At 50.6% G+C, this 24,289-nt stretch overlaps 1 protein-coding gene across 1 annotated transcript in view; it reads right to left on the reverse strand.

Annotated features, from left to right (window-relative positions):
• The window catches only part of Gabbr2 (gamma-aminobutyric acid type B receptor subunit 2), a 339,984-nt gene that overhangs the window by 147,092 nt on the left and 168,603 nt on the right, over window positions 1–24,289 (reverse strand). Inside the window, exons 4-6 of the mRNA XM_052176457.1 lie at window positions 18,729–18,830; window positions 5,854–5,919; window positions 1,619–1,819 (exon numbers count right to left, since the gene is read on the reverse strand). Of these exons, the coding sequence (XP_052032417.1) occupies window positions 1,619–1,819; window positions 5,854–5,919; window positions 18,729–18,830 (369 nt within the window). The remainder of the gene's footprint in view (window positions 1–1,618; window positions 1,820–5,853; window positions 5,920–18,728; window positions 18,831–24,289) is intronic.

Here is a 24,289-nt window from a genome sequence, read left to right on the forward strand (position 1 = left end):
TGACCAGCCATGTCACTTAGTGTCACAGGGCTCCTGTGGACCGTTCTGGCCATTGTTACCCTGGGTTTGGTTAATATCCTGTCTGCCTCTGGGAATTTTTTTCCCCTTAGTTTTTGAGGTTTTTTTTTTCCCCCTCAAACTTCGCTATTTTTAAATTAAAATATAGTATACTCTGGATCCGAGGCTCTTAATAACTCGCAAACTTTGACACCCATAAAAATAACATTTACCCAAATGAGAGTTATTTCTGCTCATTCCTCAGCGTCTCACTTATTTTTTTCCCACTGCACACATCGATTTTGATAGGAAAATATTTCTTCCAGCATTTTCTAGCCAGGTGCCAACATGATCTAAGGAGCTGTTTACAAAACCCGTCCTAATGATTTGCTAGATTTTTGACAAACCAATAAATCACTGGTAGAAAGGTGGTTCTGACTGGGATTAAATAATGAAGAAAAACATTTATCTACACTTGGTTATAAAGCTTCCCCAGGAAATGGACTACGTACGTCCTTAAGAGCCTGCTGTGAAAAGTATAAACTCTTGGCACGCAGTGACCATGGCGGTCCAGGCCTTTAGTACCAGGACTGGCAAACAGAGCTAGGTGGGTCTCTGTGTGCTGAAGGGCCATCCTGGTCTACATGGTGAATTCCAGGATAGCCAGGGATACACAGTGAAACACACACAGACATGCACACATGCACACACATGCTCATGTACTCTTTCTGGGGACAGACAAGTGGGAGAGGCATATTCCACACTGCATGGGATTTAGCCAGTCAGAGGAGGAATGGTGGATCTCACAGTCGCATGACATGGGCTGTGGCCTCTTGCTTTTCATAATTCTCATTTTTTAAAACCAGGTCTTATTATGTAGCTTAGGCTGGCCTGAAATTCCTGTGTAGCCAAAGTTGGCCTGGCATTCCTGAGTGCTCGGATCACAGGTGTGTGCTGGCCTTGCCAGCTATGGTCTTCCCAGTCATTCAGACAGAAGCGGTGGGAGTTTGCATACTGTCATCCCTGTGAGGCATCAGGGCAGGGGCATGGCCCTTATGGCCATTGGTGGAGGGAGGTTCCAAGGACTTGGGTCTCTTGAACAAGGTCTTGCTTCCAGCAGCAGGGCGTGCTGCTCACCATTGACCCTTGCAGGGAGGGTCAATGACCCTTGCATTGACCCAGGGAAGCAGAGGCTTGCCCAGTGATGAAAGGTGGCCAGGCCCGGCTATGGCTGGCCTGCAACATATCACCCCAAGTGTGTTGGCACCACTAAATCTACAGAAGCATCATTGAACTGGGTATCAGGAGAGAGAGACTTTCCAGACTGTTCCAAGCTGGAGGAGACTCTAACTATGGTCAATGTCGCACAAGTTGGGGCTCTACCACTTAGGTGCAAGGACCCGTGCTTTGTATCCTGTGTCATGTGCCCCCGCAGAACATTCACCTCATTGGATCCTCTTGCTTTCTGGACAGACAGGCAGCCACCGACCCTCACTTCCAAGTGTTGCTTAGAGACATCAACTGATCTGCTAGGAGCACAGGGCAACCCTGACCACACATTGTCAATGTCTACCAACTCAATAAGCCAGGCTGGCCAGGAGGGAGGGACCCCAATACTGACCTTCCCTGAGATGGTCTTGATTTGTTTGGAGCTCAGGGGCTCGAAGTCCACTCCGATGTAACCTTCCATGGCAGCCAGGAGGCTCCTGCGCAGGCAGCGTGAGGAGTTGGCCTCCACGTGCACCTGATCCCACCACGCGGGCTCGTACCAACCCGGGATGATCCACTGGTACTTGCTGCCAAACATGCTCTCCTCGAAGGCCTGCGGGAGGTGGGTGGAGACCCAGGATCAGTGGGGCTTGGGGGCCAGAAGAGGGTACAAGAGCTGCGCTTCCTCCTCCCAGAGGGGGTGCAGACTTCTGCCAGCCACCTCCTCTCTATATTCTGAGGACCTCAGATAGCATTGCACATTAGGTAGGATAAAACAGGGAGGTCTGAGGCCTGGAGAAAACCAAGGACTCTGTTTGCTCATAGAAAAGCCGATGTAGGTTCTGGTATTTCACCCAAGAGGTGTGTGTTTCACTATGAACTCCCTGGTGACCTAAGAGAAAAGGACAACAGGTTGTTCACAAAGCTTGCACCGCCCATGAGGAAGAAGCGTAGCATTTCTGGTCTTCAGCCCTAAAAGATGCCCTGCACCAAGGATGTCATCAGAGCAGTGGGCATGTACCAACATCCCCCCTGCATCAGAGGTCTCAAAGCGGTTGAGTGTGGCCCAGCAGACAGTTTGCCGCTTACAGAAGGCGCTACCGGCCGAGCGCGCCTTTGAACCCTTGCGCACAGCAAGGCAGAGCCTCTGGCTGCACACAGAAACCTGCATCTTCTTGATTGATAGTCATCTCCCCAGGAGGTGGTCAGAACAAGGCTTGTTATCCTCATTCTAGAGATGGAGAAACTGAAAAATCAGAGAGGGAAAGCGACTCTTCTAAGGCCACATAGCCAGGGAAGAAAGTCAGGCTTGGCCTGCTGACAGCGAGGCTATAAAGTTTTCTGCTCATCAAATCCAAGAATGTTCTGATGTATCTTTATTTTCCATCGTTCTTACTGTAGTTACTTCATATCAGGAAGGACAGGCTTTCTGTGGCTTAGACATACTCAGTCAACCCCTCAGTACTATCTTGGTCTGGTCTGTCAGACTAAGCTCAGGATAAAGTCCTCAGGTGATAGTCAGGTTTCTATCTGTGACCAGATGCCCTAGACAGAGGTATCTGCCTGTGTGGGCATGGAGACTGCCCTGGCACTAAGATGGGCTTCACTCGCCACACTGGGAGGTAATGCTCTAACCTCCTGACAAAGCCCTACCCCACAGTGAGCAGAAGCCCATGGCATGGGCGTGGGTCGGAGGGCTCCTCCGTGCCATCCCAGGTTCCATGTCTGTGGCCTTTGCCCTTTGGTTCAGTGAAGTGGAGTACCTGGATACTAATGAAAGAGCCCTTCAACCACCTCCGCTATGGAGTTCTGACATCACCGAGCTCCCAGCTCCCCCATTCTAGACGCGGTACCTTTACGGATGAAACCTCATCTTGTTTTCCTAGCGACTACATTATCATTGTGTCCAGTCAGAGTTTGGATGGTTGGCATGGAGAACACTTGTCTTTCATGTGCATAACAGATTCACAGCTGGACAGAAGCAGGCAGCAGCTGGGAGCCCTCTGATCAGGGTTTAGTTGCAGAAACATTGTTTACAAGAAGATAATGACAGGTCCTGACCAAGAACAAGACTGGGGTGTGTTGTTTTGCTTTTGAAACAGGGACTCTGCGTAGCCCAGGCTGGTCTTGAACTTGTATGGAGATGACACGTGGTACCATCATGCGGGGAGGAACTAGACATCTGAACAGGAACTCCCCAAAGCTTTGGTTTTTCCATCTGTGGCAGGTCCTGTGTGTCCCCAGCCTCTCATCCGCCACCCGTGGGGGAGCCCCACACGCACTGTCTGACCAGGGCGTGGCTGTATGTGCACTTAGATTCTCACCCCAGTGTACAGGAGTCTGCTGTCATCTCCCCTGTGCTTACGAGACTGTCTGTCTTGAGGGGATTTCCTTAAACACAGCTGCTGAGAAAAAGGTGCAAGACTCTTGAGACATTTTAAAGTCCCCCCTTTTTAATTTAGCAAAATAAAGCCTCTTTCTGGAAGCTTCCTGGATCTTAAAGGCCCCTGTTTACAGGGGAGGCATGTTCCTTAGGAGGCATAGGTAACAAGAGGGCAGCCCAAGGCCTTGTTCTGGTGCTAACAGCTGTTTCCGTAATTTAGCAGGGCTGCGGGCTACATAGTGTATAGGAGGAAGCAGGATCAGGACACAGTGTGTGTAGACCTCAGACCCTCATGGTCCATCCAGCCTGCTCCTTGAGGAACTTTCCAGAAGACAGCACGGGTGTGCATGCTCTGAAGCCTTTCCTACCACGGTGGCCTGCCTTCCTCTCTGCCGTCCTTCCTCCTCAGGGCAGCCAGAGGTCACGAGGTCCTTGCTGCTTATTATTCTACAAAAGTCCTGCTCACTTCAGTTCCTTATTCCCTGTCCCCAAATTCCTTGATTTTTTTTCTATGTGGGAACCCAAGTGGCACATGTGCAGAGTGAACCCATAGGCAGAGGCAGGCACCTACAGACAGGGAACTGGGTGGCCCAAAGCAAATGCCGGGGCTCCTGGAACCACTTCTCGCTGGCACAGGGCAAAGACAGGTCTCAGTCACACAAGGCCTTGGGTTGGAGCCAGCACACAAGGTCGAGGGTGTTCACAGCACATGGGAACCAACAGGCCCCTTTGGGGGCAACACTCTCTCGTTCATCACTTTCTCCCAGAGTCCTTTGCTTTCTTTCTTTCTTGATGGACACTAAGGCTTCCAAAAGTCTAGGGAAATTGGTGAGTGGGTGGGTCAAGTCCAGCTTCTTTCTGGGACCTTCTCCATGCGGGAGCTTGCTTTGTTGTTCCTCTGGGCCCTCCTGGGGGAAACAAGGCGCTCTGATTCTGGAGGCATTGTTGAGTCAGTGCTGGCCTGCTCCGGGCTTCCTCCTTGGGTTTGGACCGCACAGCCATCTTGCTGCTCCTCAGGACCCTTGTGCCCAGCCCCTTTGTGAACCTCTCATGCCCATCTATAGACAGGAGGAACAGGGGGTCTCCAGGGCCAGGGCTCAGGCTTCATAAAAAGAGTTGTCTCACTTAATGTCTCCGTGTGAGCCGGCGAGGTGGAGTAACCACTCACATTTTTTCTGAGGTGTTCTCTGAAGCTATAGGGGCCCAATGACAACGTAGCAGCCACAGGGCCTCAGGTGGCTGGCTGGACTCCTGTGTCACCTCTCCCAGGCCTGGCAGCCTCCTCCGGGTACGCTTCAACTTTCTTGCTTTGCCCTGAGCTGGCAGGCTGGGGTGACCTGTGTGTCCTTGGCTTCTAGCCACTGTCTGCTGTCACTCCCGGGCCTGCTGGGTGCCCGCATCTCTTCATCAGCTTCACCTTCTAGGTCCATCCTCAGTCTCCTTCATTTTCCCCACCTTGGCTCTGTCTGATGAATTTACAGTCCCTGCGTGCCTGCCGTTCACACTCCGGCTAAGGTATGGACAAAATGGGCACGAGACTAGGGAGCTGTGGCCCCGTCACTGGAGAACACCAAGAATAACTTTAGGAAGGCTAGAGGTAGATGCTGTGGCATGTAACTCGGCTGTCATTTGGTGGACTTCCCTCCTGACCTGAGGGCAACAGCAACGAAGCAGACGTGTTCCTCAGAGGGACCCTGAACACACATGTAAGAATGTCAGGGGTAGATCACACCAAGAGTCAGAGCTTTGCTCACGAGGTGGCTATGGACCTTTGGAGAAGCCCTGTCACCTCTCATGGCTACTGAACAGGGTAAGTTGGATAATGTATAAAAGTTCTTGGTCACCTGCTCTATATAACCTGCTTGAGAGTAGGCGGTGTGTCCCCAAGTCGCCAGCTCTGAGGCCTTCTTAGTCCCTCTGGGGGTGTCTGCAGTGTCCTACAGAGACTCAGAAGAGATCCTAGGGCTGCCAGGCAGTGGTGGCTCAAGCCTTTAATCCCAGCACTTGGGAGGCAGAGGCAGACCTAATTTCTGAGTTCGAGGCCAGCCTGGTCTACAGAGTGAGTTCCAGGACAGCCAGGTCTATACAGAGAAACCCTGTGTCAAAAAAACAAACAAACAAAACAAAAAAGAGACCCTAGGGCTGATACAGTACCCCCAGTTTCCCCTGTGACCGCCCAGCTCCGAGTACAGACTCTGATCCAGGAAGCCTGACTCCAGGCTTGGGGTGCTCCGTGAACCCAGGACTCCCACAGCCTCACTTACACAACAGAAGACTTTGGCTGCCATGTTCTGGTCAAACTGGCCAAGGATGATCCGCACGTCGTTCCCCTGTGGGCAGAAGAGGGTATGGAGGTGGATGAGGACATTCTCAGTGCCAGGACCAGGGGACTGTTCCATGCCCAGATTCACAGCCAAGGGCTCTGCCAACAGGGCGGGAGGTGAAGCCCCCTGTGCTAGGCACCCCAGAGATTAATTATGCTGCCCTGGGCTGAGCTGCAGTCACTTTCCCCGATTTCGTGGGTGACTCCAGGGCAGCAAGACAGCACACCGCAGAGTCTCCCTGATCCTCTACCAAGAACACTGGGCTATCTTGAATCTTCGTTCTCATTTTACCCACAGGGAAACTGAGGCCACAGGAGGGTGATGGAGCCAGGACCCCAAGCTAGCCATACTGTCCATATGTCTTGGTCTTTTCTATTCCTTTGATAGTCTCCTGAGATGTTCTTTGAACTCCCCAATTCACAGCTTTTGGAGTACTTTGGAGTCACATTAAAATCTAAGTGCCACCAAGAATCTGCGAGCGGCTTCAGGGGTCTCTCTCATCTCAGCTTCACTTTGCTCCTTTAAAAGATGAGGACAGTGGTGGTGCCTCCCTTGTAAAGGGTTCTGGGAAGACTGGGAGAAGCACCCTTCAAGAGGGGCTTACCACAGTACCTGGCACACAGCACACACCCAGGGAATGCTAGCTAGTCACGCGTTTGCAACTCCCCAAGCCCATCTTTATTTCTGCCTGCAAACTCTATCTTGCTGTACGCAGAGCATCACAGGGTGACTAACATATATGTGTTGCCAAGAAAAGCACATGAAACTCGTGCATTTACTCCCCAAACATTTACCAAGCACCTGCCTGTGGCTCTGGGTCACTTTCTGGGTCCTGGGACCCTGCCATCAGGAGGTCAGCTGGGTACGGCTGATCCTGTCCTGTGGCTTCCTGACCCAGCTTGGCAGGAGGTACCTGTTGTCCTTTGTCCTCTCCAGGGCCCTCAGGCTCTCTGATGGTGGTGGTGGTGGGGAGGGGCAGGAAGCATGGCTTCAAAGATCAGTTTTTAGCAGCTTTTAAAATTGGAAAGTGCTGACTGGGAGGCCATCTTACTCATCATGTGTGTTAGCAAAATAAAGAAGGCCCTGTGCTAAAACTAGCCTTCACTCACAAGTAAGAATGGGAAGAGGGGGAACAAAACCCCACACTTGCTCAGAAAAAGGACTTAAAGGGTCGTTAGCAGACGCTGGAGGAAGGCGAGCCTTTGTCTCCACAGTCTGCAGTGCTATAAAAAGTTTCAGGCTGCTTCCGTTCTGTGGATGGGCTCCCAGGAATATGCCAGCATTCCCATTATTGGCTGAAATCTTTTTACATCACTCGCTGCTAACAATGTCCATCCGTCCATCTGTTTGTCTATTCGTCTGTCCATCCAAGCATTATTTATTTATCCGTCTTCCAGGCTTATTGTGCATCTGGATTGCTAACCCCACTTGCTAAATATGGTACGGCAAAACAGCCAATCGGGTTTCAGAGCCAGAGAAACTGGGTACCGAATCCAGCTCCTTGGCTGGGCCTTACTCTCCTAAGCCTGCATCTTAGGAGATGCATTCAGTCACGGTCTGAAACAGTCACTGTCTGCCCTGTTCTCCCCGCCCTGCCTTGTGATGCAGGTGGTCAGGGCTCATCACAGCACTGCCTGCCTTCTGGTCTTCAGGGTGCTCTTCCTGGCTTCCTGCCACCCCTAATCCCTCCTGCAGGCCCTCCTCAGACTCTGCCTCTGGCAGCCTATTCTGCCTTCGGCTTTTGCTGCACATCCTGACTGCAGCCGTCCAGCCTGTGTCGCCCCGCATGGTCTTAGCTCCTGTTTTCCACAGAATATGTCTTTTGGTGTCTCTTGGCTCCTGCAGCTCAACATGTCCCAAGCTGAACCCTCATCTTTCTCTACAAGCCCCTTCCTCCCCCTGTTTGTGTCTTTGGGAACTAGGAGTGGCACCACTGCCTCCCACTGTCTCCCACTGAGCTGGAGACTGGAGTCTTTTTCCTCTCACTGATCTCCCTACCTCCCTCTCTGGGCCTCAGCTGGCTGGTCCCACCTGCTCACCAGCTCCAGAGCCAGCCTGTCCCTGCAGCCCTATGCTCTGGGCTTGGTCAACACTCCTCTCCCCTTAGAGAATAGCTGGACCCCTGCCTTCACCTTACTGTGTCCAGTGGCCTCTACAGAGGAGGGAGATCAGAGCAAACTCCAGATCTGACTGAAGAAATCTGAGATGGCTCCCCCAGCTAGATCAAACACGCTTAGGAGCTTGAGGTTTTTCACCTATCGTCTCCATTTTCACTACTTTCCTATAGAGTAAGAAAGAACTACCTGCAGTTCTGCAGACATGGCTGTTTGCTGTTGATCCACACACCCACCCACCTACCAGTTTATCCAGCTATCCGCCTGTCTACTCATCCATTCATCCACCCATCTAGTCATCTATTCACCCATCTGTCTATCTGTCCATCTATTCACTCATCCATTCATCCACCCATCAACTCATCTATCCATCCATCTATCTGTCCATCAATCCACTCATAGATTTACACACCTGCTACTCCATCCATCCACGCATCCATGCATCCATGCATCCATCCATCCATCCATCCATCCATCCATCCATCCATCCATCCATTTGTCTGTTCATCTGTCCATCCATCCATCCATCCATCCATCCATCCATCCATCCATGCATCCATGCATCCATGCATGCATCCATCCGTTTGTCTGTCCATTTGTCCATCCATGCATCCATGCATCCATCCATGCATCCATCCATTCATCCATCCATCCATCCATCCATCCATCCATCCATCCATTTGTCTGTCCATCTGTCCATCTGTCCATCCATCTATCCATCCATCCACCCATCCATCCATCCAACCATTTGTCTGTCCATCTGTCCATCCATCCATCCATCCATCCATCCATCCATCTATCCATCCATCCATTCATCCATCTACCCATTTTTCCATCCATCTACATGTCCATCTGCCTACCCATCCATCCGTTTACCCATAATTCCCCTCTCACTCTGACCCTTCCTCTTTTGTACAAGCTTACATCCCAAAGGTCCTTCTTTTTCTCTTTCCTCTCCTACAATTGCCTTCACCATGGCCCGATTCCACTTTTATTTTGTTTTCCCCTGACTCAAGGGCAGCATGACTTCCCTTGGACCCCTGGGCCAGCACAGGGCATGCTGGATACAGTGATGATCATACAAGGGGCCTGAAGCAAGGAGAGGATGATGACATAGTCCTGGAGCCTCACGGTGGGCCCTTGGCTGCTCAGCAGCTGACAGGCATGATTGTCACTGTATTGACACCCTGCTAGTTCTGGGGCCTGGTACTGTCTGGGTTCACATGTCTGTTTCTCAAATGGACCAAAAGACCCACATCTTTATGGTGATCAACTCACCATCTGCTGACAGATAAACAACCAGCTCTGCCACTCCATTTAGTCCAGTTAGTGTCTCTGTTGCTATGACAACTCTGCCGCAAGGACCACTTAGCTACGGGCTCTCAAGATATCAGGATTTGATAGACCTGAGGAATCATGGATCCAGGAATTCCCCTTCCTAAAGAGGCCAGTGGCTTCCCTGAACTGTGCAACACCCAGAGCTGGACTCTCGCTCTGGTGCTCAGGACCCTCAGAGGGCCCTGAAGAAAGACACGGTTGGGAGCTAGGAAGCCCCTGAGGCAGAGGGCCATTCCTGTCTACTGTGTTCTGGAGAGTAGGGGGCATGATCCCAGCCAGGAGGACAGGGAAGAGCCTGGCCAAGGACACTGCCCTTGAGAGCAGGTGAAGTGTTGGGACAAATGGGAAACACGTATCTTGGATTAAGGCAGCATCCGAGGGGTGTATGGAAAGATGTGTTCCCTCACCCTGGAGTAGATTTTGTTTGTGAGACACAAACATGTTCATGTGCACATGCACACATGAACACACACACACACACACACACTGCACACCCATACAAGTTCTGGAACCACATTTGTCACTGTTCAGAAGATGAACCTCTTCCTAGAAGTCTGGAGGGTAAAAGATAAAATCTAGGTAGCCAATGTTTTTACCTCTGGCCAGCGCCTCCCCCTGCCACGACTGGAGCTCACCTTCCTGATCTCAGGGTCTGGAGCAGTTTAAGAAGTGCTGAGAATCAGGCTCCGAGAAGCAGGCTTGTCATCTCAGCTAATGCAGGGGATCACACATTCAAAGCCAGCCCCAGCTATGTAGAGAGAGCCTGCAGCTCAGTCATACGAAGCTCGCCTAGTGTGCTCGAGGCCCTAGGTTCAAACCTCTGTACTGAAAACTAAATAACATGCAAGGCAGAGGCAGAAGATGCAGGTGTGTCCTTGCAGGCGACAGTGACAGAACAAGGCTATGATCTCCAGAGAACAAAGCCATGGCTGAGGGCACCGACTGGACAATCCCAACCTTTCATGACTTGACTCTTCTGGGGCCTCCTGGAGTGAAGGTGAGTTAGGACAGGTGACAATTTCCATAACACCCTGCACTCATGCCCTATGAGGCCATTGCCCCAGGAAGGGCATTCTGAATGAGGCAGTCGTGGGGGTGGAGTGGAAGCCAGGAGGATTGCCCAGTTCATCCAGACCCTCTCTCAGTCTCCCAACTCCCAGAAACTCCATAAATACAGAGGGTATGCCTTTAGCCCTGGGTAGATGTCTTTTCTCCTTTTTTTTCTTTTTGATCTTCTTTTGATCTTTGTCCAGAACTCTTGTGTCTCCAGGATCTAAGGGACCTAAAATCACACACTTATGCGTGAACACCCAATCCATTGCATGAGTTTAACTTCAGTTTTCGAGGGTCCTAAAACAGAAAGAATCCTCAAGAATCATCCGGCTGGCAAGTGGCATCTCAGCCCTTTTCTGAGAGAGACATCATTGTCATGGTCACTGTGATGGTTTGCATATGCTCGTCCCAGGGAGTGGCACTATTAGAAGAAGGTGTGGCCTTGTTGGAGGAAGTGTGTCACTGTGGGGATGGGCTTGGAGATCTTCCTTCTAGATGCCTGAGCATGCCCAGTCTGTTCCTGGTTTCCTTTGGATAAAGATGTAGAACCCTCAGCTCCTCCTGCACCATGCCTGCCTGGATGCTGCCATGCTTCTGCCTTGATGACAGTGGACTGAACCTCTGAGTCTGTAAGCTAGTCCCAATTAAATGTTGTCTTTTATAAAACTTACATTGGTCATGGTGTCTGTTCACAGCAGTAAAACCCTAACTAAGACAGCTACCTTGAAAAACCGAGGCTCAAAGGATTCCGCAATGGATGATGGGATCACCCTGGGCTGCATGTGGCAATGTGCATGGTCCTTCTCTAGAATGTGCCTGCAGCTGAAGCGGGGGACCGCACTGTACACACCAGCAGACAGCAGCTGTCAACAGACAAGGGAGGGGGAACATGCTCTTATACACATCCCAGAGCCCAGAGCGGGGTGTCCTCTGGTGTTCTGGGCTAGCCCTCTTCCTGCCTCATCCTGCTTCTAGCCTTCTCCTGAGTCTATACTCTCCGTCAGCCACGGTCACTCCATCCCCAGGCTCTGCTCTAAGGACCTCAACTCTGGATTCCAAAGCACTCTGGTGTGAAGTGGGGGCAGGTGCCTAGATGCCACCCAAGTGTGGTCCCAGAACCCCAGGGCTAGTCACACATCCTGTGTAGAGTTCTCAGGAGTAAGACAACCCTCCTCCCATGATCAATGCTGCCAATTGGCTCCAGGCTGCAGAATTCAGCATCAAGTCTGTAGAGACACTCAGGGAGAAGCCAGGCAGGTGACATGCAAGGTCATGAGTGGCACATACCATCCTGAGTCATGAAAGAGACAGAGGCTGGACATGGTGCCCTGAGGTCCCAGCACAGCTTGGTACCCTTCTTATCACTGGAGTGTGGGGTTCTACAAAGAAAATCAAGGTCACCTGACACTGACCTCTAGGTCATCTAGAGACTCCTGTTGCCCCCTCACTTCACCATGGGGCTACCAAAACTCACATTTCCAAGTACCACTCTATGAGGTGCTGAATGGGGCATGAATGACCTGGGGTGGGCTGGAAGGGCCAGCAGAGACTGTCTATAAAGTCCTGGCTAAGACAGACTCCAGAATGAATACTCTCTATTTAACCAAAATCTGCCTTAGACTTTTCTTCCTCCTCCCACCAGACATACCCCTAAAGGCACAGAAGCAAGAAACATGTCCTCACATTCCAGAAGAGCATGGAAACGGGACAGCCCACAGCAGCCCACCGGCAACGTGTGACATTTCCTTAATTCATGTATATTTAGCTTTCCAATAATATATCTGGCTTCACATAAAAATATTGCTCTTTCTTTTCCATGTCTCTGAGCAAAACTGGCCTCGGGGCCAATGCGCCATGGTTTCTCTTTGGTTGTGCACCCTCAGGGCTTGGGCAAAGCTATTTCCAGAGGTTGGCTTGGGCTTCCTGCCTGAACAGATGTGGGGGCAGTTGATTCAGGGAAAAGGAGGACAGTCTCTACCAAGAACTTCCTGGCCAGCTAGGGAAAGGAGAAACCAGTTTGCTCTCCCAGGCTGTCTTATGTGGAGTAGAGCCTCCCACGAGCATCCACATCCCAGAGTCTGAGGGGAGGCAATGCCCCATGGAATGACGCTCAAGCTTCCGGAGTAGCTAGGGCAGCTCACCTGACACTGGAAGATCTGGGTGGGGCTTATAAGCAGAGAGGTAGGCTGAGTGATGCTCTTAAGAGGCTCTGAAGTCAGAGGTGGAGGCCATTAGTCAGGGCACAGAATCAATGCCCTGTCCTCTAAGCTCTAGGAGGAATCAGATCTGACATCTTCCTCTTCAATTGCTAAGACCTGTGCTTGGCTTCTGGCCTCGAGACCAGAAAGACACTTCTGCCTGGTTTGCACTTACACAGCCTTGTCTCATCAGCCATAGGAAATGAATGTGCCTTCCTCTGACCTGTGAGTCACCACCTGAGATGGACTCTACTGTCCTTTCCCTTGGTGGTGCCAATGCTGGTTCCTCTCTGTGCACTCTCAGCAGCACGAATGCTTACCAGTATTGGGCTATTTTTATGACTCATTCAAAAATAGGTTACTCGTTTTTAGAGTCAGAGACCTGGTTCCAGCAGGTGTACCAAGTCTTTTGACAGCAAGACTCGATGATGTCATCTACAATGTTTATACTTAAGAACTGCACAACCTAGTTACCAGTAGATACTGCAAGAACATCTCACAATGTTCTAAAAAGTTTACGATTTTGTGTCAGACCCCATTCACAACTATCTTAGGTTGCATGTGGCCCGCGGGATGCAGGTAGAGTTTCCCATGATGCATTGCTGGAGCCCAGCCTTTCATAAGTATTTAAAGGTGAGTACTGGGGACTTCTGCCAAGCCTGGGCTTTGTCTCATTCCCCCTCTTCTGCCTCTTCCATGGGTGTAAGCTGCAGAGCCATCTCCCTCCTGATTTATTGATGAGAAGGCTCATAAAGAAAAGGTTGCCTTTTGCTCTTTGTGTATGAGCATTATCCAGAATGTTCGAAGGCTATGGAAGAATCCCCTAGCTACCGAGGGGCGGATGGGCATGAAGCCAGGACCTGGCTGTGTGGCTACACGCCCTCCTGCAGCCTCACCCTCATGCTGCAGCGTCCATCAGGCTGCTGCCTGGCCTCCAGCATGTGTGAAGTTCCTTGAGTTCCATTTTCTCAACTTGTAAAATGGAGATAATAATACTTCCTGTAGAAGGCCAAGTAGTAAATCGTCTAGGTTTTATGGGCAATTATTCTCTGTGGCAATTACTCTGTTCTGCCGCTGGAGCACAAAAGCAGCCCAAAGCAGTGTTCTAAATGAATGTGTTACAATAAAACTTTATTTATAAAACAGAATGGAGGGCCAGATTTGGCCCATTGGGCATCATTTGCTGGCTGCTACTGTATAGTAACAGGGAGGATTAAAAGGATGAATAAATCTAAGCACAAATCAAGTACTGGGCAGTTCTGTCATGGGTGTTGAAGCAGAAGCGTGGGCTGAGGCGGGAGGACAGGCTGTGGTGATATCAGAGGTTAGATTCCTGCCCCTCCGGTGATGACCCAGCAGTGTTGCTCTGTGGGCCTAGGGACCACACAGAGCTCAGTCTCCTGGGTCTTCATGGCGTTTACAGGAACTCCCATGATTATTTCAGGATGGGACGTGTCATGGATTCATTTCTTGCTTCTCATCATTTTCTTGGGTTTCCAATATGACATCAGCCATCAATTCTTCAATCTTGGGAGTGTTCTGCTCATGAGGACGGTCATAGGAGCTTATATGGTGGCTGAAGACAGCTGAGGCAAGGGGCAGAAGGAAGGAAGGGAGGAAGGTAGGTGGGAAGGAAGGAAGGCAGGTCTGTTTGTGGCAAAGCCTGTACTGAGTTTCTGTTTGTGATGAAGAGATGTGCACCATGGGAAGGCTACACAGAAAGGAGGGTATGCTTAGCAAGCATTAAAGTGCAAATGTCTGTAACCGGAAAAGAGAGGTAACAGGGAGCTTCCTGGTCCGTGTTCCTACCTGTTCCCCTTGGAGTCCTGCAGGCCATCTCTGCAGTTCACCAAGATGTCAGCTGGAGTAGGGGCAACCCATGTGCTTGGTCCCCTCGCCTATAGCAGGCCTGCCTAATGCCTGCTTCTTGATCCCCTCTGGCAGGATTCTGGGTACATTGTGGAAGACCTCTGCCCAGCCTTTAGCACTTAATACCTGCATCAAGATGCTGGGGTGTGTTCCCTACTTCAGGAACTCAAGAGGCTGAGGCAGGCGGGCCGTACAGATCCTATCTCAAACAAAACAAAACAAAACAAAACAAACAACAACAACATACAAGCAAACAACTAAATACCAAACAAACAAACAAATATCCACACAGCAACAGAAACAAATACAAAAACTACAGTCTGGCATTTCATGTTGAAGTTGACCCCATTTGGACTTCTGGTCAGAATTACTATTTGTTCTGCAATGGCCTATTTGGAGCATTCTGTTTTAAAGCTTGTTTTCTCTTTGGACACACAGACTAGATTTTCCCTGCTGCTGTCTTCCATGTTCTAGAAGCTTTGGGTTCAAATCCCGCCATGTTGTTTCTTCAGCCCGGGTTTATCTTCGGTTTCTCTAGCTACACTTTTAGATTTAGGTGGCAGGAGAGAGGGCTTCCTGGCTCTCATGCCAGCAGGGCTCACCTCTCAGCTCACCTCAGCTTTCCTCCACTGTCAGGCTTGGCTGTGGACACGCCCTTTTTGGATCTCTTCTACTGAGACCAAGAGTTTGGTGTCTGATTTTTAAATTCCCCATTTCTTAGGCTCTGAGGGTGCACTTTGGAGGTCATGTTTCTGTTATGGTTGCAGTGCCAGTTTCTGCATTCTGTGGGAAGTCATATACTTTTCCCCATTTACAGCGATCCTTTAGACTTCTCTCTCTTCTGATTCCGTGGTCCCCACTCTCCTGTTTCTATCCTGACATCAGCTATAAAGTGCACCATTGTTCCCAGCTGGCTCTCAGGATCACTTCCAGAAGGGCTTCCTGCTGGTACATCACATGAGCCTCACACAGTACCATGTATGTCCTAGTTGCTCCAACAATCCTGGGGTTTCATGGTTCAAAGAGGCTGCAGGGCAGCCTTGCTTTGAGAACTTTGGGGGAAGTTTGACTCCCCCCCATTGCAATCCCCATAGCTCTGTCTAGATATTTCAAGATTTATCCTTCAAGTGTGTACATTAAAACATCTGTTGAAATGTATCTAAGTGTCCTTTCCTATACCAAAGTGGCTAGGACACAGAGACCAGCTAGCTAGTGAGTACACACAATCTCACATGTTTGCACTGAATGCATTTGATAGTTCAATAATGGTCAAATATTGGCAATTTTGTGTGATCCAGGTTTGTTTCCTATGGTGCCTGTTGTATGTGTGCATGCTCGTGTATGGGTGAGTATTTGCATGAGTGTGTACATGTGTTGAGGCCAGGGGTGGATTCTTCTAAGACTTCTCACAGAACCTGGAGCTAGCGCATTAGGCCAGTGGGCCCCAGAGATCCACCAGTCTTTCCTCCCCAGCACTAGGATTACAGGGTCCCTGCCACCATGCCTGGATTTTCATATGGGCTTCTGGGGAGGGACCTGTGGTCCTTGTGCTTATATTTCAGCAACCAAGCCACCTTTCCAGGTCCCTGTTCCTCAGTTGTCCCTATTCTCTTAGTGCAGAATGTTCTAGAACCCAGATTCTGGCTGCTCCGTGAGCCATTGCTCCTGGGGTGTCTATTTTGGTTTGCCCTCGAGCATCCTGACGTCCTCCTATCCCCCTCACCTTCTCCCTCACAGGAGGGATTGATCGCGCTGGCCATTTCCTCTGAATTCTGGGAGGGCGGCTCAGGTGCATCCTCCATGCTATCGATTGTTTTCCTCTTGGCCCTGGCTCTGCCCTCTGCTGCAGATGCCTGTCCGGTTATCAGATACTCAGCTTCTTCCTTGTCCTCTTCCCTGGCTTCTCAGCCCACGCTAAAGCAGAGGCTCGTCCTTCTTCCAGCCCCTCCAGAACTCCCTGCCTGTGCTTCCTTCTGTGTCTTCCATGGTTCCTTTGTTGTCTTTGCTGTCTAGACACTCATAGGCAGCTCATTCAGTAACTGAGTTTGGTTCTCAGTGATGAGAAGCTTGCATTTTATTAGGAGGCGGGCACTGGAATGAGGAGATGGAGAGTCTGTCTGACAGGGCAGGCTGTGTCCCTCCAAAAGACGTGTTGGAAGTCTAGCCCCAGTGTTCTGGAATGGGACCCCATGTGAGAACAGTAGCGGAGGACTGAGCTACAGTGGAAGGGGTTCACCCAGCTTAGCATGAGGACCGTGTGGTGCAGGGAGGGGGTGCCATCAGAGATGGGGTTAGAACGGCACAGCCACAGGCCATGAGCTCCAGCAACTGTGGATGCCAGAGTCTGAGAGAAAGGCAGGCTTGGAGAATGCATGGTTGTCACCCACACCCCAACCTCTGCCCACACCCCAACCTCTGCCCACACCCCAACCTCTGCCCACACCCCAACCTCTGCCCACACCCCAACCTCTGCCTGCACCCCAACCTCTTCCTACACCCCAACCTCTGACTGTACCCCAACATCTAGAACCAGGCTAAGGAGCACATACTCCTCCTGCTAAGCTGCACACCATGATATAGCACAGTGAAAACAGCCCCAGGAAACAAACAAACTTGAATTGATGAGATGACGCCGGTCAGGAGGCAGTGCAATACCTCCTGCCCCTGCCCTAGCCTCTAGCTATGCAGTGCTGGGATCTCTTCCCCCCAAACCTTGGCAGCACAGGGAGCTGGGGGCAGCTGGGCAGAGACACCTTCAGTCCCCAGGTGAAATTCCTGCCATGTTGACCCTCAGTCCCCATTAGTGAAATAGATCTAAAAAACCTCTCCTCCAGAGGACTCTGGGAAGTTCAAATGAGAAAACGATGGTCACTGGCCAGCCCTGTGTTGGTGACCAGCTAGGAGCTGGGGCTGAAAAGCCTGGGTATTTGGCTGCTGTTTTCCACACTTTTTCAATCAACTTGGTTGAGGAGCAGAACGTCCTGTTCTGTCCCTGATCTCGATACCTCAGCTCCACACATGCTTCCTTCCAACGCCAGAGCGCTCAGAACTCAGCTGGGCCTTAGCGGCCGGAAGCTATTTCAAGCTTCTGCTCTGAGGAGACACTCTGCATGAGGCTGGGCAAGATGGACTCAGGAATAGCTCCCTTTCCCACGAGCCTGAGTCCTCCAGGCTCCACAGGGCCCATCTAGACCCCGAAGCAGCACAGTCCTTGATAACTTGGAGGGAAAGTTCCGGCTGTGACCGCCTGGGTTGTCTCTAGGTGCTATTCCTTATCCACAGAGACTCCTAGGGCAAAGATGTCACCCACAGGCTCTGTCTGCTTTGGAGGAGACCATGAGACCTGTGAATATTCTGGTTCCTCTGGCTCCCTGACTCTCTGGGGGTTCCGGATCTCCATCAGCAAGTTGAAAAATCTTATAACCAATGCTTCATAACTGCCACCTGTCGTGTCAAGGGGAACCTTGAACCTACTTGAGTCAGAAAAGACGCCGACAGTTGACATGTGGGACTGCCATGCCAACAACTTCACCCTTGGCTCTGAGGGAATGGGAGGGAAAGAGAGGAGGCCGCAGCTCTAGGCGCCAGCTGTTCCTCCACCCTTGGGAGAAGAGGGAGCTGCTTAGCCGAAGGCTTGGCTGTTGGGAACCAGCCCAGAACCCCGTTTCCAGCCTTGCATCACCGGTACCCATTCTCCCCAGTGCCACATGCTCTGTGGAACTCTGATGCTCCCACAGCAGAGCATCCTGCCCTCCCCTGCATCTGTAGCCCTCCCTCCCTCCCTGCATCCTGGGATCCTGCTTGGACTCTGTCCAATGCTCTCTTCCTTAGAGTCAGAACTTTCTTTCTTTCTCTCTCTCTCTCTCTCTCTCTCTCTCTCTCTCTCTCTCTCTCTCTCTCTCACACACACACACACACACACACACACACCAGGGCATGAGTCACTTTTCCCTCTTTTAGCCCTAGATTCCTTGCTTCCCTTCTTTCTGGCCAGGCTGTGACCAACCTGAGGACAGGGGTGGAGCTCTACAGAAAGTCCAGGGGAGGGTTTGCAGTAGACAGTGAAAGGAAGCCGTAGTTACAACAGGGGAACGGCAAGTTGTTCCCTCTGTTCCTAGAGTGACCGGTGCTGGGTGGATTGGAAGGTGGGCTTTTAGCCCTAACAGCCATGTTTTTGATGGGCCAGAGAGCTCCTGGCTCCCAGCCCTTGGTAAGAGGGAGTCTGGTGACAGGCTGCGCCTACCTTGAGTTTTTTGACGCTGGTGCAGGGATCATTGGAGAAGCTCTCTGTGTCCGAGATCTCGATGTCTTCCCCATACAGAACCCCAGTCAGGTCATTTCTTACCTGTGGACAGAGACAAACAGAGAACTTGGGTGGGCTGTGGCCAGGAAAGACAAATTTGTCAGCACTGGCTGAGTGGGAAGCCATTTTCTCCTCACCACTGAGAGATGAGAGCACTGCACCAGAAAGACAGAAGAAAGCAGTGTCCTACAACTGACACTTTGACGTGATGCCACACAAGGCTGGGACTGCTCAGCCTGACCTACAGGAGGCAAGATGAAGAGACGGCCTGGCCAGCCCCATCTTGCCAGGTCCAGGTCAGGCTGTCTAATGAAACCTTGTTTATGTTTTGCGTATAAACTCCAGTGTGACTTTCTGTTGTCGTGAAGACATAGCCAAGACTCCCGGAGAATCAGTATGGAGCAGAGTGAGGTGGAAACGGTAAGGTTCGAACCTCCAGGTTGTATGCATGCAGAGGGCTGCCAACTGTTGTGTTCTCGTGGCCAGATATCAGCAATTTCTGAGGTACTGTGGCACCCTAGGGACCACATGGCCTTCTAAGGACAACCACTGCTGTCCTGTTGCTATGCAGGAAGTAGGCCTAGGACACTTTGGGGGTAAGAAATGAAAAATTCAGGCTTTTACAATATAAAAATCCCTCATGTTTTCTGGTGTTGATTTTTGTTTAAACTTGGGATTAAACAGAACAAACCTGGAGAGTGTGTCCGGCTGGAAGCCATAGCGAGATGCCCAAACATGCAACAACTGAGCCTATGCCTTGGGACTGTTAAGATGGAACAGGTGAGAGGCTGGACCCAGCTTCTGGGTGCTGCTGTTTCTGGTTTGCTTGTGACCTTGCCCCCTCAGTGTGACCTTCCTCTCTTAGAGCCTAAGAGGAAGAGATCTTGAAAAGCACATGTGGCTCACTCTGCTGAGATGGCTGTTATCAGAAGCAGACAGGAAGAAGCATTTGTAAGGATGGGAACCTCCCCGAGCCCTTGGACACCACCTCAGGAATGTATATGCTTCAAGATTCTGGGAAACGGGAGGGTGGTGCCTCACAAAACCAAACTTCTATTACTGTTTGCTCCAGCAACCCCACTCCTGGGAATAATAGCCACAAGAAGGTCAGCAGGGACTTGTCTCACACACGCCTTCTGTCGCCTGCTTTTCTCAGCAAAGTGTTTGACAGAGCAACTGACGGGAGGGAGGGGTTTAGCTTTTATGGTTACCATTTCTTTCTGTCTGTCTGTCTGTCTGCCTATCTATCTACCTACCTACTTACCTACCTACCTACCTACCTATCTACCTACATACGTATGTATGTATGTACGTGTGTCTGTCTGTCTCTATCTATCTGCCTATCCATCTATCCATCTATCCATCCATCTATCTATCTATCTATCTATCTATCTATCTATCTATCTATCTATCTATCTACCTACCTACCTACCTATCTACCTACGTATGTATGTACGTGTATCTGTCTGTCTCTATCTATCTATCTATCTATCTATCTATCTATCTATCTACCTAACTACATACGTACGTGTCTATCTATCTATCCATCTACCGTCCATCCATCCATCCATCCATCCATCCATCCATCCATCATGTGTCGTGTGTGTGTGTGTGTGTGTGTGTGTGTGTGTGTGTGCTCGAGGGAGTGTGCAGTTACCCACAGAGATACCCTGGAGCTAGAGTTACAGATGCTGTGAGCTGCCCAGCGTGGGTCCTGAGAACCTGGCTCCTCTGGAGGTGGGGCAGGCTCTCAACCACTGAATCATCTCCACAGCTGAGGAAGGCTTTGTCTTGGCTCACAGTCTAAGAGGGCACAGTCCGCCATGACAGAAAATGATGGGCGAGTTCATGATAGCAGTGTGTGAAGGGAGCAGCCTAGGGGCAGAGGGAGTCAGGCCAGGTCTCAACCCTCTAGGCCTGCCCCACAGTGGCTCACTTCCTTCAGCGAGGCGCCATCTCCCAAAGGCTCCAAGACCCCCATTAAATGGAACTATGGATGAGGAACCAAGTAGCCAAACCCACGAGCCCATGGTGGAGATTCCAGCTTTCAACCATTAACATCCATATTCATGGGACATTCCTTCCCATGTGGAAGCAGCCCAGATGTCTGCTGCTGGAAGGATACATAAAGACATGGTGTGCACACCCAGAGTGCCATCCTACTCAGCCTCAAAAACAATTAGGATTCTGCATATGTTACAATATGGGTTAATCTAAAGAAAGGTGGATACAGAGGCACAATTACACGCGGGACCTGGGATAGGCAAATAGATGGGATGGTCCTGAGGGGTGTGGGGTGTGGCGGGGTGGTCAGTCATGGGGAGGTGGGGCAGTCACATAGAATAGGATTTGGTGCTTAATGGGCTCTGAGCATCAGTTTAGGGTGGTGCAAAGGTTCAGGAGACATAAACACTGCAGCGATGTAACTTGTGAGGGCCCTTGTCCATGCTGTGTATTTACAAATGGCCAAGTGGGAAGATGTGGTGTTCTGTACACGTTACCTCAATAAAAATAAACTTTCTTATCTCAGCAATCAGAAGACACATCTGAAGTATATATCAATGTGGCTTTTGAACATTCTGGCTCTGCATGTCACTGGCCAGAAAGCCGCCGCCAAGGAAGGGCAGCCAAAGGGCCCATGTGAACATGTGTCATACTTTAGTCTCTCGAGGGAGAGGTGCGGACAGTTGTGAACTCTGCCCGGTGTTTATTTTGTTCTGTAGTTTTCTGGATGCTTGAGATGCTTCACGAGAGATGTTTTGTAACAGGAAGGAGTGCCCCACTGTCTGGTATTATTGTTCACATCTTGTTTTGTTGGAGGTACTAGGGACTGAACCCAGGTGTGTGGTTTGCATGAGAAACGTCTCCTACAGGCTCAGGCATTTGAACATGTAGGCCCTTGTCGGTGGCGCTGTTTGGGGAAGGTTATGGCACCTTTTAGAACCTGGAGCCTTCCTTTGAGTAGTTATAGCTTCTGCCATGTCCAGTTCTTTCTCTCTGCTTCCTGTGATGCCTCTGCAGCCATCAATGCAAACAACTCTTCCCTAATTGCTTCTGGTGGTGGTGCTGCTTTGTCACACAGAGGAAAGTGATGGGCAGAGCAGGCCGGGTGCATGCTCGGCAGATGCTCCACCACCAAGCTCCATTCCAGCTCCATTCCAGTCCCTTACAGCTTTGCCTCTGCTTTGCTAGGAGACTAGAGACTAAGGTGGGCAAATGCCGCCTTTGCCCTCACAGCTCAGCTGTGACCTCAAGGCTTCCAGCCACAGGTGTTAGGGACACCAGCTGGCTGGCAATGCAAATCAGTCACCCAGGGGCAGGGCACAGCCAAGGCCCGGCTCTGTGTGTCACCCACAATTGGAGAGGTGACCCTGCTTCCCTTGAATCCCTTTCTTCTCACCTGAAACCCGGTGGCTGTGTGTAAACAGCTCACAGATCGGGCTCCACGCCCAGCATGGGCTGTGGAATGCCTTTGTATGCTATGGAGTTCTGGGCCTCGCTTGAAAGTGAGAAAAAATAAGTCCACTGGCTGGGGCATCTGTGAGTGTGTCAGGGAAGGTGTGAAAATTATGTTTTGTTTTGGAAACAAACAAATCCACCCTAAAGGTGATCTTATCCTGCCCCTCCCCCATTTCACCTATGAGTAAGCAAGGGGAGAAGTCCGGTCCAGGGACTTGCCCACACTCCGGCCTGGCACATCAGAACAGGCCCGGGTGCACCGTCAGCCATGGGCCCCCACTGCGTCAACTTCCAGACCTTTGCCTTCAGCTGGGTATTTATTCTGTTGGACTTTTAGAGATGGCAAGGGAAGCAATGGTAAAGGGCGTGTTCAAAGAGACAAAGTACAGGAAAGAACCGTGTGAGGAAGAGCCCCCCCCCCCCACCCTCACATGGGGACCAGAAGTCCGGCTGCTCAGTCTCCCAAATGCCCAGTTTGCTCTGAACCTGCAGGTTGTCCTGGGTAACGGGCCAGAGTCTGAGCTGTTTGCTCTAGACTGGGACTCTCAGAATCTATGATCCTTTTCGCTTCTATTTAATAAAAGCAAGAACGGGTTCTTCTGGGGGAAAGTAAGAGCTCTTCATTCCCAGGAAGATAAAACGAAGAGGCTGATTGATGTATGGATTGATGTGTGATGGGGTGGGTGAGTTCAAAACCCAGAAAATGGAAAACCATGAAAAAATGGCGCATGAGCTTCAAAGGCCCAGGATACTGGGGCTCGGCTGTCCCTGGGATCACGTGGTTGCTGCTCCTGGCACAGTGAGAGAGTATTCTACCAAAGATCACCAGAAAAGATTAATACAACAACAACAGCAGCAGCAGCAACAACAACAACAACAACAACAACAACAACACACACACAACAACAACAACAACAACAACACACACACACACACACACACAAATCCCAGTCTATGATTCGAATGGGAACAACAACAACAACAACAACACACACACACACACACACACAAATCCCAGTCTATGATTCGAATGGGAACCATGCTTGTATCATGGTAAAGTCAAAAATTCCTACCAGGCGTGCTTTGACAGAACAGTGCATCCAGGGGGCCCACTTAGGAGAGCCACGCAACCCATGAAAATCACCTCGAAGAAACTCATCATGTTTTAAGCAAGCTTACAACCTTATGGTGGGCCACATGGACCAATTCAGAGATTTCCCAGTAATTCCACTGCTTCTAGATTCTGTGAACGCTTGTCCCACCAAGTTCCTGTCCCCACCATATTCTGTTGCCCACATACAGAGCCAGTGAGGTCCCTTCTGTCCCCCTCCTTAGCAGCACCAGATGCCTGACCTCCATCAAGGTAATATTGAGTTCAGAAGCCCCAAGATAAAGCTCAGGCAGCTGGGGAGGGACATTTGCAGCCCCTCAGTCAGGTCTCTCACTGGGACTGAAATCTCAGCTCTTGTCCAACCACTAACTGGCTTTGGGGCTTTGTGCCTTCTCCAACAGCTCCCAGGGCCTCTGGATTTTCAGGGATGAAATCAGTATGCTCCACCAACCTCATGGATTTGTTTCATGCTCATTCAAGAGATTGGCATCTCTTCTGCTCAGGCACTGGGGAAGTCGGTTGATGGGCTTCTAGCATGGAGTACTAACACTGAACTGAGCTACTTGTCATCCTGGGTCTCTCTCTGTCGAGTGGCTATGGGAGGTGTTCCTCGGCTAACTTCCCTGGGGAGTGTGTATGTACTTGCTGAGACTCTTGAGTTTAGTGAAGCAGAGTCAAACCCAGGCCAAGAAACGGAGCAGGAAGTATCCAACTACAGCAGCAGCATGTGTAAAGGTCCTGTGGTAGAGGAAGATGGTACAAAAACTAGAAGACGATTGAAGCTGGAATTAAAGTGGAGCCTAAAAGAAGGGTTGGCACAGTGTTGGTATGATGCAGGAAAGAAAGGAGAAGTGGGTGGGGCTAGAGCATGTGGGCCTTACAATTTATATTAAATATGTTGTGATCAAAGTGCTATGAAAAGCCATGTTGG

This window comes from Apodemus sylvaticus, chromosome 3, assembly GCF_947179515.1.
Source record: "Apodemus sylvaticus chromosome 3, mApoSyl1.1, whole genome shotgun sequence".
Taxonomy (NCBI): domain Eukaryota; kingdom Metazoa; phylum Chordata; class Mammalia; order Rodentia; family Muridae; genus Apodemus; species Apodemus sylvaticus.